General features: G+C 42.7%; 1 protein-coding gene across 1 annotated transcript in view; it reads right to left on the bottom strand.

Annotated features, from left to right (window-relative positions):
• LOC129327451 (serine/threonine-protein kinase N1-like) overlaps positions 1-12,885 on the bottom strand; it is a 79,170-nt gene extending 66,285 nt beyond the window's left edge. The window contains exon 1 of the mRNA XM_054976103.1: positions 12,500-12,885. Within this exon, the coding sequence (XP_054832078.1) occupies positions 12,500-12,520 (21 nt within the window). The 5' untranslated portion in view covers positions 12,521-12,885. The remainder of the gene's footprint in view (positions 1-12,499) is intronic.
• Positions 12,886-16,491: the final 3,606 nt, after the last annotated feature.

The following is a 16,491-nucleotide window of genomic DNA, read 5'->3' as shown; positions in this document are numbered from 1 at the left end:
AGAGAAATGGTGGTTGTCAGGACAGTGAGGCTGAACTATTCAATGACACCAATACAGAGCAATTTACGTAAGGCAATTCAACAAAAACCATTCACGTTTGCACAGACCTAATGTTCTGCAGTATTATTTTAAGCTAATGTCCAATTTAAGTTACACTTAACTCAAACTATGTTCCTCCCATATTGCTAGTCTAGGGAAACCAATCTGGAGAGAAAAAATTGATGATGGGTTGCCCAAAAGGTGTAGTGGGATAAACAGAGAATGATTTTTGGAAGGAAATAAAGGAGACCCTAGCTGGGTGACCATGCTATGGGTGAAGACCAGTCAGCTGTAAGGCTGGCTGGTTGAGATCAAGGCTGGAATAACCTAAAGAACAGGCAAGTGGACAGTAAGATATGAAGGATCAATCCAGGAAGGGAAACAAAATGGCATAGAGAAGAATCATATTCTGCTTATCTTCATGAGAAGGTCTACTGATTTCAGTATCCACGATGATAAAATAAAGTTTGGGAGCAGAACCAACAATGAGAGATGGATGGCTTTATATAACCTTACACAACTGAATTTACCTAGGCACAAATAAGTTATGCAGTACTACTGGCTGAATTGGTACAAAACTAGGATCCCAAAGCGGCATTGAGTCAGTTTCATGATTGGGCTGCTCATTGGTGACATCTCAGTTGTATTATGATTGATGCAACTTTAGGATCAAAGACCCTACTGGTGCGAGTGTCAAGATCCAAGCTGCTAAAGAACAACTCCAACTTTCTGTTAATGAGGAGTGTCAGATAATAGTAGCTAGCTGATGAAATGGGGAAAGGAAATGTGTCTGGTGGCATGTTTTTGAATTAACTTGTGTGACAGGTGTTACTGTTTACAATGACCAGGAGGAGGCCTGATGGACCTTGCTGGGATCTTGACTGAATTACCAGAGAAGATTACATTGTAAGGACGATACTCTCAGTTGTTATCCTGCAAACTTGAATTATTACTCATGGCTAGGGTGTGAGGAGCTTTGGAAGGCTACACAAAAGATCCTTGGTTAATGTGCCTCTGAAATTCTCAGGTCGCTGTGCTGCTTTCTCTTAAAAGCTCCTGAAGAAATAAATGCCTTAATTGAAATCCCTGCCTTGATATTAAAATGGATGATTTAATCTGCACCCCTTGTCTTTGGAAGGACTGAGAATTTTGGGGTGTGAAGACACAGGTCTTAGGGGCTGAACTTCTCACACTTGGTGGTTATATTACTGATGTGTTGCCATGTTTGCCATCCTAAATGAAAATCTTTAATATATTGTTTGAACTAGTAAAGACTGATGCCCATTTCCCCTAATTCCTTCATGTTGCTTTTGCCTGATGCACAGTAAAATTCAATCAGTATAATTGCTCCGCTTGGATCAGACTTTTATTCATGAAAACAGGACAAGAGGGGCAGTAATGATTTCACATTATGGCTCATGAACACATAGTTCTAAATGCACAGAGAGTGTAAAAATAAACATTTCCCAGCCCACAATTCACTAGAAGGTAGCAAATTTGGAATATCAAGGCATTTCCAATAACAGCCAATGCTAGAACATAGAAATTAAACGGGCCTGGCATTCAAAGAGAGCCACCTGCCCATACAACAGCAGCTACTCTGGAGCTTTTTAGCCTGGTTTTGTGGTTGGGGCCAGCAAAAGGGATTTCAAAGACCAGAGGCAGCCCTAGCAACGGGAAGCACTTTGTATTCAAGAAAGAATCTCCCCACACAAACACTCCCAAACACAGCAGTTGTTTCTCTTGCAGCCTCAGTTAGAGGAGGATTGCAAAGCCTTGAGCATACAATACACACATATACACAAAACTGTGTGACCCAATATGAATATGCACATATACTAAGCATACATGTAGACATGAACACACGCTTCTCGGACAGCTAGATCATTAAGTTTTCTTGCCCTCCCCAACACTTCCAGTCTAGCGTTACACAGCACTGGGGTTTTCAGTTTCAGTTCCAATTAGTAGAAGCAACTGAGTTTGATGCAAAGGGCTGAGTTACCTTACCTATTAAACTGACCAAGACACACAGATTCCTAGTCAACCCCCGCAGCAGAGTCACACACACTGATTTTTCCCGTTTGAGTTGTCCCTTTAGAAAGTGTCCTGCAGAACCCTGATCGCCCCAGTACTCTTTAGATTCAAAGTTCAAAAAGCTGTTAGAAGAGCTGATGCAACAGCTTTTTTTAAAAAAAGAAAATACAGGGAAGGTGCTGCCAGACCACAAATAGTATTTTCCTATTATTTCTCCTTTTTAATGCTCCTGTATGAAATCCCCCAACTGTTTCTGGGAAAGGGGGTGGTGGCAGTATGAGGTACAGTTTTGAGCAGTGGATGCTTTGAGATGAAAGAATATAAGAGGGAATACTTTTTATATGAAACAGCAACAAGAAAACAAAATATAGAAATGTATATGTGGATAGCACTCAATGTGAATATGAAATCCTAAGAGATGCCCATGTTCCATTTGTACATGTGCAGGTTCAGGATTGTATATATATGTCTTCCTACAAGGAAATAGCATCACCTGTGTATTTGCGTTAAGAGGTTAAGAGGACATGAAATATATAGCAGGATGGGGAAAGACACGATTGAATGAACGACCCAGAGTCAGAAAAGAAACCTCGTACACGTGCATGGACCTGTGTGCACATCTTTGTGCATAAGAACCTAGCTCATAATGATTGAAGTAACTCACTCAAGGCAGATAAATTGCCAACAGTGACAAAAGTCACTGTTCATTTTTTAAAAAATGAGGGAATTGTGCTGAAATTCACCTCCCCAGTAGAAACGAAAACTAAGTTCGATTTTTAAAGCCTTTTAGTCATATTGCCCATATATTCCCTTTTCTTCTCAACCAGCAAGATTAACAACTTTTTTCTTCTCATGGATGCTGGTGGTTCTGCATTTAGGTCATATTGTTATTTACAGAGTGACTGTAGTTGTGTTGACTGTGAGATCCCTCTGTACCTAAGCAATGCCAGCCTGATAACACACACAAGACCTGAAATTCAGGTCCATCCATTTCACAGTACAGATGAAGGGGAATCAACAGATAATTTCACAAGATAAGGACTAAAATGACTAATCAGGTACCAAAAACTAATTAAGAAAGGCAAGATTCAAGTCCAGTGGCAATTTAAAGACCAACAAGATTGTCAGGGTATAAACTTCCAAGAGTCAACGCCCTTGTCATCAGATATCTGACTTATCATTGGACACATTTTTGATGGGAAGCAGGGTTCAGGATTTTTATCAGAGACAGTGATTAAAAGAGTTGCAGATTGGCTGATCTGAATGGGCTTCAGATATATCACCTGACCAGGCTGCTAATTTTTACACACACACACACACACACACTGCTAGATGTCAGATAATGTTTATGTATTTAGGTTATGCATAACTAACAAACATTAACTTTGGCTAAGATTTCTTCCTTTCAGAAAGGTGGCAATTTCAGTAACTTGCCTTTGGGGGAAGCCACCAAAGCTCTGTTGCTCACAACCAGACGATCAAGACTAGACACTTGCAAAGGCAGCTTTACTAGTACTCATTATTCATTCCTGTTCTTCAGACCACCAAGAAGCTAGATTTTTTTTAGCCCTTTCCAAAAGGAAATTATATCACCAAGCAGCACACAAGCATCCAGGATCTCATGCACAAATAGACAATCCCCCACTGAAGGGGGAGGTACTATTGACAGGTTCCTTTATGACATATAAGATAATATATCAGCAATGGGCTTTGCTGACATATCAGGCCCACACTTTGGGGCTTCTGCTTTCCAGGGTTGGTGCGTGTGCACCTGTCAATCTCTAATTCAGACACCCCAAGTTCTAACAGTTTAACTGTGAGCAGAACCACAAGTGACAAAAGGCACAGGTTGGACACTTGTCAGCTTCCCTCAAGTTTTGATGGGAAATGTAGGCATCCTAGTCTTGCAGCTTGGCTCTCTGACTGCTGTCCAATGGACTTTTCAACTGTCACTTGTCCAACATTCCGCCAAGCTGCCTACATTTCCCATCAAAACTTGAGGGAAGCTGACAAGTGTCCAACCTGTGCCTTTTGTCACTTGTAGTTCCACACTCAGTTGACCAGTAGAAGAGCAGAAAGCGGATCCAGAGCAGAAAAATGCAGGCCTTTAGTGCAGACTCCATTCCAGAAAGATAACACACTCTTATTGGCCCCATATTCTAGACCAATATTCTTTAAGTAATTCACAAATGAACATCAAAATCAAAATCAGTTTTAGGCAGAACTAACCAGGATTTCAGGTTTAGGCTTCAGTAACAAGCTTGAAAGTATTTGCACATACTTTCAAAAAGAAAATACTGCATAGGAAAACAGCAGGAACTGTTGTGATTCACACCCTTGTAGTTTCAGTCAGCAGGTACTTAGGCTTTCTGGTTCTGCCACTAAAACCTATGACAAATTCTCTTAGCCTTGTTTCCCTACACTTTATTTTAGGAGCAGCACTGCAGACATCCATTATCCACAAGCCTTCCATTCCAAACCTTGGAAAGTCTTTTCTGCTCTTGCTTTAGATATAAAAGAATTCCAGAGGGGTCAGACTCAGCTCTGCCTCTTGCTGAAGGCCAAAACTAACATAACACACATGTACCATTCCCCCAACTTAAAAAAAACAACTATCCGCTAAATGTTGCAAGTGGGAAAGAAGGGGTGTTTAACCCTTTCCCCATTAATTTCACTGCTATAAATCCTCTTATCTGCTGCCTTTCCACTGACAGATTACCTGTATCTCCTTCCTTCCATCCCATACATAAAAGCAGCAGAGAATGAACAAAACAGCTAGTACCACTTCCTGACTAGTGACAGTCTCTTTATCACACAACCCTAATGAGATAAGAACGTTCACGGCAAGAATACAGAACCAAGACACATTGAGATTAAGGTTATATCTTCATTACAGTTGTAAACCAATTTAAAGCTATGTCTCATAATACTGGCTTCTGTTCAAGAGACCTTGAAAAAAATAATGCTTTTGAGTAGATGTGATCAACTTCTAACAAAGAATTTCTAGCATCTTCACAAAACTTCAATTTCTTTAGCTAGAGAACTGAGAACAATGAAACATTAAGGTCTCACCCATTGACTTTTAGGGAGCTTGCATTGGAACTGGAGAGGCTGTTATCTGAATCCCTGTTTGTACCAACAGGCCAACCCCCTTCATAGACTGCTTTTTGGTTTCTCTCTTTCTTCCCCCACCCCTCTTTTTCCTTTGGAAGAGCTACCTCCCCCAGCATTTCCATACATTTTTTCTATGCCATTATTTGGCTCAGTTTGGAGGAAAGATCTAAGAAAGAAAAGGAAAACCCTGAAAACCCAAAGAGGATTATTTGATCTTCTCCATTAATTCAGACTGAATTATTCACAAATAAAACTCATTTTTCTCTGTGTGCATTAATAAAGATAAATTCAGCCTCCATACAGGCCAGCAATTACACACTGGCTCTGCTCAAGCTCCCCTAGTGAGCACTGCACATAGAAAGCAGCCTCCATCCATGGCAGCAGTCACCACGCAACTGTGACACTAATAAGCACTTTGCAGCAGCCACTTCCGACTGCACAACCAGCAGTGGAAGGAAAGCAATAATTTAAGTTTCCCTCCAAATCAAGAGGAGGTTTGGCTCCAACAAGCCAGGCCAAATACAATTGCACAATTAACTCATACCGTGAATAATACAGTGAACACCACAGGAGAGACTGCTCAGAGGGACGTAATACTTCCCAAAAAGAAAAACTACGCTCCTCTTGTGTCAGTGAGTTAATTAGCTACTCTACTAGCAAAGCATAACAAGCTCTAGAAGTACATGCAACTGTGCTATCCCTCTGAAGCTAATTGCATATCAACCTGGCTGTCCAGCTCTTGCACCAGACAAGATGCAATGACTTATAGATGATATTCCGTTGTCCAATTAGAAATGAAGCTTAGGGGCATGTCTAAATAGCAACACATGTTAGAACTTTACAGCTCCTTTTTCCACTGGCTGGAGGAAAGATTCAAGAAAATCACTAATGCAATTTGGCTTGGAAAGAGAGAAAATGAGAAAAATATATACTCACAGTTTAGTTTAAGCTTATTGATACAACATCTGAAACGTATGATTAGTATGCCCCCCAAGGGCATATTAGTTGCCCAGCTTGCCCACTCCTGTAACCCAAATATACACAAGTCATTTCAAGCAAATCTATGGGTTGGATCCAGATTAAATGAGCAATGTCCATTGATTCCTTCTTCCCACTGTAGACCCCCCCCCCCCACACACACTTGTTTCTCGGGGTCTACTATCCCCCAGAAGCAACTTTAGTGGAGATCAGTGGGCTGCAGCGGGATGGGAGACAGGGAAGTTCCATGACTATTGTAATGCCCTATACATAGGTCTCCCATCTAAATTAACTAGGAGGCTCCAATTAGTGCAAAATGCTGCAGCTCGACTGTTATCAGGAGCGAGCATGAGCATGAACATCACTCTCATCCTACAGTCGCTCCACTGGCTACCCATCAGTTACCATGCTCAGTTCAAGGAATTAGTTATTACATACGAAGTTCTTCACGACTTTGGTCCGGCATACCTACAGGACCACCTCCCATGTTCCTCCACAGCAGCTTCGCTCATGTGAACAGGGTCTCCTGCAGGGGCCAGGCTGCACACAGGTATAGTCAGCAGCAACCTGTACATGAGCTTTCTCTGTGGTGGCCCCTATCCTGTGGAATGACCTGCCTGAGGAAGTCAGAAGAGTCCCCGCTCTCCTGGCTTTTTGTAAACAATGCAAAACCAAAGTATTCAAAAAGGCTTTTTACTCAAATGGAAGGGCTGTATTGTAGGGATGGGGTCTCAGATGCTTCGCTAATGAGTTAGGTACCATAGACTTCATCACTATATTGCTTTACATATTATCTGCTGCTTTAAATAGGTACTCCTACATACCACCCGTGCTCCATGTTGTCTAATGTTAGTCCTAGAATTGATTATGTTCTGCTTCAGTATTTTTTCTACTCTGTATTGGATTCTTGCTAATACTATGTCTTTTAAACTTGTCTCTATTTACCCTATGGCATTGTTTATGGAAATGTCCTTGATACTGTATTGAAACGTACTTGATACTGATTGTACTAATTTCATACTGTGTGATCTGCCTTGAGTCTCAGTGAGAAAGACAGATTATAAATTACATACATACATAAAATACTGCAGATGGAAAATTTAACCTAGATTCAATGATATATTTCTTATCTGCAACACTGCGTGGTTTTTAAAAAAGGACTCTCTCTGTGGTCACCCAGTTTAATTTAAGAACACATTTGTCCTGCGTATTCAAGATCTATGAACGCAGCCTAGAAAAATATAAAATTAAATTAAAAACTGGCAGAACCATAAAAATAACAAGAAGCACAATGCAAAATCAACTAGCATACTAAAAACAATTATATACAACCTTAACTATAAAAGCAGAAAAGGCAAAAAATACTGAAGTTGTAACAAAAATATAAACAAAATGGTGCATACAGGTGAAAACACATACTCAGCCATCAGCACAACATTTTCATCTAGTGCGTCAAACTTAGAAGTAAATAGGTATGAGAAGGGAATTCCAAACATAAAGGTGCCACAGCAAATAAAGCCCTGTATATGGTAGTCATCTATTTTTCATCTGAGGGCCAAGCTACAAGTGACAAATGACACAGGTTGGACACTTGTCAGCTTCCCTCAAGTTTTGATGGGAAATGTAGGCATCCTGGTCTTGCAGCTTGGCTCTCCGACTGCTGTCCAATGGACTTTTCAACTGTCACTTGTCCAACATTCTGCCAAGCTGCCTACATTTCCCATCAAAACTTGAGGGAAGCTGACAAGTGTCCAGCCTGTGTCATTCATCACTTGTAGTTTGGCCCTGAGAGTGGCTGAAATGCATTATGATTTTCAGAGTGAGAAAAGCAGCCCTTTTCAAATGGATACTTATATAATCAGGAATTCTGATCATAGCATCCTATTCCAACTAGAATGAGAAATCTAGGACCCAAGCAGAAGCTTTTCCAGTTTTAATTACAATGTCTAGAAAAACAAGCCTGATTAAATCAGCGCTAAAGAAGAGATGAACTATGTGTATGAGTATGACACATACATGAGTACGACACAGAACATTCACACACCCATACCTAAGTGAGCCAAGAGCACAGCTGATAATCATAAATTGGCTGGAGGGGCAAATGGCTCAGCATCCAGTACCAATTACTTTTACAACCCAGAGTAATTCACACCTTCTCTAGTTTTCTGATTTGTCAAGGCTACCAAGGAAGTCCAAGGTTGCTATGCAGAGGCAGGCAATAGCAAACTACCTCCGCTCACCCTCTTGCCTTGAAAGCCCTACAGGGTTGCCATAAGTCAGCTGCCACTTGACATCACTTTATACACATACACAAATACAGAGATGCCTACATACTCTGTGCATAATTAACATATTTTTCTGCACAAAGAAATTACCTGGTAGCATAATTTTGTGGCCTTGACCTGACTTCCTTTACTGGGAAGCAATCTGGATCGTTCACCAAGCAATTGGGAGAATCCTTATGGAAGAGTTGCCTTCTAAAGAAAACTTCTGCCAAATATAATTTCTGCCTATGGATGCTTGCTTCAGTGGTACATACAGTAAAACTAGAATGCCACAAAGAATATGGCCCTGGCATAACGATGACATGAAAATTCATAAGCACCTTGAAAGATGGTATAGTGGGCTATAAAAGCATGAGTTCAAACCCCATCCCAAATTTAAACTCACCCAGTGGCTTTATGCCGTTCCCTTCACATACTGGTTATTCTAGCAGCCTATCTACGACTCCAATACACCTTAACTTAATTATTTCTTTTTTAAAGAAACTATTTTGTTTTGTGCTGAGTCACATTTGGGTCAAGCGCCACAGGCTGCAGACCCCTGTTATAAATATTAACTATCACTAAATGTTTCAGATACAATTACAACATCTGACAGCTTGAATTTTAGGGTACGAATACAGGTTTCTCCCATCAGATTGGGGGAAAAAATGATTGGAATAGTTCTCCCCTCTGGGTGCTTTTGATATCTTTTATTTGCTGCAAATTGTGCACACCTTGAAGTTTACAATGGCATGGTAGAAACCTGTAGCATGGGCAGATACACAAAATAGACAGGAAGGCAGGCGGGCAGGAAGGAGATGGAAAAGAAAAATGTCCTGTTTTCTAAAATGTCATAAATAAGGCATATTGCAATAACGGGTTAGCAATCCCTTGACTTGTGCTCATTTCCCATTCCCGCCTTCCCGCCTTCCCCCCTCCCCAATATGTGGGTTCTACAAATAGTTAACATATTTCTTTTTTTAAAGGAAAGTTTCTAGGAAAAATGAAAGCCTGTATCAGCAATTGTCTCACGCTTTTTTCAGTGGGGTATTAAGAACAGGTAACACTACTCTAACTCTTGCCCTATTAAATTAATCCAGACTACACCCCCAGATGCATACCTGCTCTAACAAAACAGTACAAGTAGCCCAAACCCGTTGCCTTAGAAGTCTCACATGTATCAAGCTATATTCTTCGTTTCACTCCCATGATGGCCTCAGTCAGCAGAACTTCCTCAAATGGGCAAAATAAGAGGAGACAGCAGAAGCACTTGAAAGCTCCAAATCCTTAAATAGCTCTTTAAGGGCTCCCAGTTACTTCCTGCTGTTCGATTTTTACTTCTGCTTGGATAATCAATACTAGTTTATCAGTTTCACTTTCTGATTCCTGAAGCTAGATCCTATGCTTGCTTGTTCCACTGAGTTTAAATTAGATCTACAACGCATGCTTCGCGGAAATAAACTTCACTTTATTCAGTGGGGCTTACTCCCAGGTAAATGTGCACTGGGTTGCATCCTTTGTTCTAACTATTCTGTCGTATTAATCGCTCTCTCTAAACCTGGGATTTGTAACTGAAGCATGCACTATGAAAGACAGGAAATCTGCAAAAGAGTTGACAGTTCAAACCAGAAATTAGGCAAAGTTCCCACTTATAATGCTTTACAATATAAACATGTTTACAGAAGGTTACAAAAAACAAGCAAACTTTCCCACTAAATGACTATTACAAATCCATACTGTTGAGACTAAAGATAATGTGGCAGTGAAAAAATCCATCTAATGTTGAGGAGGTTAAGTCTGTATTAAAAGAATCTTTAATAGCATGTGACAAACACAGTTATGAATTTGGATGACAGTGTGTGAAAGGGAAATCTGAGTTCTTACCCACTTTTTTACTCTGAGGGTCGACTTGAAATATTCTCTTGACATTAATTGAAAAGCAGCCCTAAGGTGTTGCAGTTGGGAGATGAGGATGTACATGCCAGGGCAGAAAAGGTGCTTCATCCTTTCCTGACTGGTTACTTCCCTTCTCCCCACACCAGGAAAAGATTAAGCACCCACTCCCACTCCCCTCCCAATTGCAGCGCCCCATGGCAGCTTTTCATTAAACAAACACTGAAAGACACACACACATGCAAATAATGCCTATCCTGAACATGAACAGAGCACAAGTTCCTTTATAAGAGGGCTGCTAATTTTTAAGGGACTTCCAGCTCAGGGCAAGTCTTTTTCTTGCTCCTTTCCTCATTCTTGCTATCTGCAAGAACCCTCTCCACTCTATGACCTACTGAAGTATGCAGCCTAAGATCACGATTGTTTGTTCTTTATTTCAGACATCCAAGCTGAACAAAATACAAAATGCAATGTCAGGGTAAAAGCTTAATCTGATCTTTCTGTCCCTGTTAGCTCAATGTACTCTGTTGACAGTGCAAGGTAAAGGGTTGACAGTAATGGATTTGATTATCAGCAATGTATCTTTAATAATTGAAATGTTGTTAGCTACTCAAGCAAGGAAGAATGGTTTCAAAGCATCGATTTTTAAGCTGGCAATGATAATTTAAACAAGCAAGCAACTGAGCATACACATTCCTTATGGTGCAATTTGCTTTAAAGGGATGAGTTGCCAAATGTCCTATATTTCAGAACAATCCAATGCCCAGAGTAAATTATCTATCCCTAGTTCCAGAAAGTTCCTTCTGTAATATTACAATCAACAGGTAGCAGAACATAAAGCATCCCTTGAAAGTCTACGACAGGCCTGATTTTAAAGGTTGAACACAGGACAGCTATGCCCAGTGGATGCCTGCCTAACAAAATAAATTCTTCTTTAGGCAGTGCTCCCTCCCACAGAGCTCCACCACAGGCTTCTCTTATTAAAAGTCTCACTTCAGCATTTCTTTGACTGCAAAGCTCTCATCTCAAGAGGACTCCCTTGAGTACACATACGATACAAACAATAAATTAAAGTAGATGGTGGTAATAGAGAAACAAACTGGCACAAAGACTAATAATCATGAAAGCCTTATGAAAATACTTGGCCTCAAACTAGCTAGTATAGCTCTTGCAGCTTCCCAAAGAATAAAACCCCTCAAGCTAGCAAGTCATTAGGACCCTCGAGCCAAAAGAGTAAAGGAAATATAAGACACCCACCCAAGCAAAAAGAGAGAGGAACTATCTTTGGCTTCACATGCACGCACACTGTGGTTAGAATTCATATCATATCTATTCCAATTCATCAGCTGCATTTGGGTCACTTTTTCAAAGGGAAATTAGAAAGAGAAGGTGAAGTTCCCCATTCTGAGGAGCTACCTGGCACAGGCTCACAAGAATATGCTTTATAAAGGAGACCGGTAAGTCAAAAAAAGTAAACAGGCAGCATGCCATCTTAAGAGATGGTCTACTTGCCTGGTGCCTTAAGTGACATAAACTGGAAACAATTTCAGATGGGTAGCCCCTGTTGGGTCTGCAGTAGAAGAGCAAAAGTCGAGTCCAGTTGCACCTTAAAGACCAACAAAATTTCCAGGGTATGAGCTTTCGAGAGTGAAAGCTCCCTTCCTCAGATATCTGGATTCGAACCTTACTCTTAAACTGGAAAGGGGCAGAGCGCACAAGCCTAGACCAGCACTCGGGGAGACACAGACTACTGGGGATCTGGATCAACTTCCCACCCAGACCCAAAGAAGACAGAGAAGCACCCGCTGTTCTTCATACTGGTAGCACTTAGTGTCCCCCTCCCCATTACAGATCCGGCGGGAGACTTGCTCTAGGCTACTCAGCGGTGGCTCTGGCCGACAAGGCCGGCTCTCCCCTTCGGGCCAAAGGCAGTCAAGGCTAGTAACAGAGACTAGCCCCAGGGTCCAGCTGTCGGCACACGGAGTGGCCGCACGACGGATGAGCCTGCCGGCACCATCTGGCCGGAGCGAGGCCAGGCGAGAGGCGCGGAAAGAGCTCCCCGCGCTCGTGGCCAGTCCAAAAACGCGCGACACGGGGCGGCCTGGTCTCCTTCGGGCTGCGCGCCCCGTGTGCGCGCGCGACCAGCAACACACACACCCCAGTGCTCCGGCTTTTACCTGAAGCGACTCGTTGGCCATGTCTGCTTCTCGCGCCGGCTGGCTTCGTCCCCTTCTCGCTGCTCCTCACGCAGGGCTGCCCTTACTGTAACCGCCGGTTTGCCATCCTCCTCCGGGTCCGTGGGGCGTGTGAGAGCAGTGGAGCCCCGCAAGGGGGCGGCCCGCCCAGGAACAAGCCGCCAGCGGCTGAAGGAAAGAGTTGGGATGGGAGGGTCCTTCCCTCCGTCCCTCCCGCCTAGCGGGAGCAGCGCTGCGGCTGCGGCTGCTCCTCGCGCTACTGGGGCCCTCCGGACGGTTCCCTCCGAGCGCCCGGCTCAGCAGAGGCCGGGGTCCTTCTGTCTTGCTTGTTTTGCCGCCCTTATTGTCGCCGCGGCGCCGGCCCCGCGGCTCGCTCCCTGCCGGTGCCCAACTTGCCGGGCTGGTCACGTGAGGAGGGGAGCGTGTCGGGGAAGCGGGGAGGGGGAAGAGACAGCGCCGCAGCCAGCGCCCGCGGCGGGGGGAGGATGCTAGCCGAGGCCGGAGCCTTGCGGGTTTTTTTCGCAGCTGCTGCAACCCTCCCCGGGTCCCCCTTCCCGCCCTTCCGGAGAAGATTAAAAAAGATTAGCAACAACGGTCAGGGAGGGGGCTGAAGGAGGCAGCCAATCCCCCCTCCATGCCTCCCAGAAGCCCGACCGATGCCTGCTTGGGGAAAGGACACACACAAGGCTCATTTGGGCACCGCCATTGGGGAGGCGGGGGTGCCTTTTCGACAGATGTTTCCCCCGAATTGAAACCGCCGCTTTCTCGCGCTGCAGCGCTGTCTGATGTTCTCCCGCCTCCGCAGCTGCTCCTCCAGTTATATTGCAGAGTTATTGCTGACCTTCCCCACAGATTGCTCCTTCTTTGCAATGGACTTCGCACAGCCACTGATGTTTTGACATTGCTCCGCCTTCTTCTCCCAACGGCTGCTGGTTTGCACTGTCTATTCAACGTATTGAATGGTGAGAAAGTCAGTTGTCTGCCAGAGAGGCCCAGGCATACATGAAAGCCCCTAGAAAATGATGGCCGTTCAGATCCTGTAAGACAAACCCAAGTACATACTGATGTCAGCAAGGGCCAGTGATGATACAATGCTTTGTCACTTTGTGGAAGGGCTCAAACAGCCTTAGGGCACTCAAAAATGTTACAGACGAGGTGCATTCTTTTTCATCTGGGTATCAAAAAGAAATTGCCCAGGCTGCTTCAGTCTTCTCCTCTTATCACTCTATTTTATGCATGGGGGCTTGCATGGCAACACAGGCAGGGGATTACAAGCATCAGCGATCACAGGTACATCCTCAAATTTTCCTGCTACAGCAAGCATGCTTTGATCTACAATCCTTCCAAATCTTCCAGAAAGTAGCTTCTTCCTGGAGGACAAGAAATCCCTAAGGCAGAGGTAGTTCAATTAACCTAGATAGGATAGTATCACTAGGTTAACTAACAAGCAAGTCTGTTTATTTCCTATAACATAAATTATGAGAGAAGCTTCAGGGTTGCACAGGAAGTGTAACATAATTCCAAATTAAAATGCAAGAGCAACCTATACTTCACATCCTATTTGGAAGATCAGTATATTGCTAGTAATACTTTGCACTTTATAAATTATTGGGGGCCTGGAGTTAAGACATTTCACACACAAAAAGCAAATTTCCCTGTTGTTCTCAACTCCAAGCCTTCATACAGCAACAGCTTTTATCCCCAGAGTGTTGGATTCTTCCTCCCCAGGTGACGCCATATCTTCTTGTTCCCTCTTGAGGCCATGGAGAAGTGCAAAATGATCCTTCCCACAGCCAAGCTTTAGAGCAGAATCTGGACAGAGGGGAAAAAATTTTGTGCTATCGACTGTGTGTACAATTTGCATGCTTAATTCATAGTCATTGTACTGTGAGGACTGACTTTAAAAAAAGAAAGAAAGAAGAGCTGTAGGAGGGTACCCAAAGCCTTTGGTACAGGTCCAAACTTTCCCAAACTGCACTGACCTGTAATATTTGCTATCATGTAACTAGTTTGCCAAAACCAACTGCATGCATTCCAGCTTGCTCAAGCCCCTCTCACCTCATTCCTTGGATGAGTAACTCCAGAAAAATATTTGATACATGGAATATATTCATTCCCTTCTGATTTTTTTTTAAAAAGAATGAACCATGATTTTCTCCAAAACCTGAAACTATTTAACATGAAATAAATATCTGTGTAGGAATAACTGCGAATCCAGTTGGGTATCTTGTCCTAAATCATAAACTGATCTTCATATGCCTAACAAGTCACAAACCAATCCCTAATATGGAATGGCTAAGGAAGGAGGGAAGGCCTTGTGCTGCAGAACAAAGATTTCAGTTCATAGGAGCAGCTCATATGTCTCAGAATGGAAAGCTGCCCCTACCTTGAAATAACAAACAAATGGTATAAAGGTAACTGTATGCTTTCTGTTGCCTTTCCTAAGGAAGGGAAAAATACTGTGGCATAAGTTAAGCCTCTGAATAAATGTAACATATAAAAACTAGAGAGAGGCTTTGCTGGACCCATTTTTACATTTTCATATAGCTTCTGCTGTTACTATTTTTTAAAGTTAATTTAGGTTAACCCACAGAGAGAAGAACTAGAATATTGGCCCCATTAAATTAAAAATAATCTTTGATTATTCAAACATCCTCTTGCAGATATAACCTTTGAAAGACATTTGTCCCATTTATCGCTGAAGAGAAACACTGACAAAGATAACACCTCTCTGAAGCCTGTATTTATACACACCCTTATAGGTATGTTTGAGTAGCATTGATTTAAAAAAAAACCCTGTGAATACACTGGCTACACCAATGCACATAACTGTGATCTGCTTGCAGCCTTCTCTACTGCCCACATTCTGCCCATCAGATTGATGCTACACAGGCTGCCACCCCTATAAGACAGGCCAAGATAATACAGCCTAGCCCAAATGAACACATCAAGAAACACTGGCACACAAATCCATGCTTCCACATGATACCTTAAAAGGGATATCACATATACAGTGAACATCACAAGTACCCATTTCTCACCCTGTTGCACACCAAAGAGCAACATACCAGCAGAACTGCAAGACCCCTGATGAAATATTCTGTCTATACTTTAAACCATTCCTGCAATTACCAGCAAGGCCTCCCAGGCCACATAACCATATGAAGTTATAAATCAACATCACTGATGGTACTTGATCATGTGGATACACCAATCACGGTTATGCTTTGGGAAGGCAAATGATAAGCGTTAAAAGAATTATTCTACTGGTAGCTCTCTCTTGTGAGTATGCAACTTTAGCACAAAGATTCTGCTTTTCCAAAACTGATCAGCAAAGGGATAACATTCCTCCCACAACTCTGCTTTCCTTCCCACTCAATTATTTCAAGCACCAAAAGGGAGATTTATTTTGGGAAGAAGGGAAAAGCACAAAGATGTTTTCTGACTCAGCATTTCTTTCACTTGCCTAAAACTATCGCATAGTGGCAGCCTAATAAGAAACATATTTTGGTTTCTGATAGTGCCATCCGTGTGATCCACTACATCACAAAACCATTCCCTTTATTCAGATCTGAGGGGACAGGAGAAGGGGTGGGGTGGGGGTAAATTTCAGTTGAAGTCACTCCAGAATGGCCTAGCCATAAATCTGAGCACCCTTCTTGCCCTTCCTAATTATACAGTTCAATAGAAATGACAGGCATGAAGTGAAAGGAAGATTTGTGAGAACCAGGAGACATAAGAGATGTCAAAAGGCAGGGAGGGGGGAGGGGGAAAGCATAGCTAGTGAACTGCAGCCAGGACATGCAAATCATCACTTCTCTGTGATCCAGTATTGCTCTATATCCATCTCCTGGGATCCAGACACCCAGGCCATCCTTAGCAGAGGAGCCTGCTTTTCATAATGAGAGGCTGGTTTCTTTAAGAAGATACAAACATTCCCTAGAAGACTCAAGCTTTTTTCTGATCCCTTTCAG

Source organism: Eublepharis macularius, chromosome 4, assembly GCF_028583425.1.
Source record: "Eublepharis macularius isolate TG4126 chromosome 4, MPM_Emac_v1.0, whole genome shotgun sequence".
Lineage (NCBI taxonomy): Eukaryota > Metazoa > Chordata > Lepidosauria > Squamata > Eublepharidae > Eublepharis > Eublepharis macularius.
The sequence above is the reverse complement of the archived record's forward strand: the minus strand, read 5'-3'. Positions and strand labels throughout refer to the sequence as shown.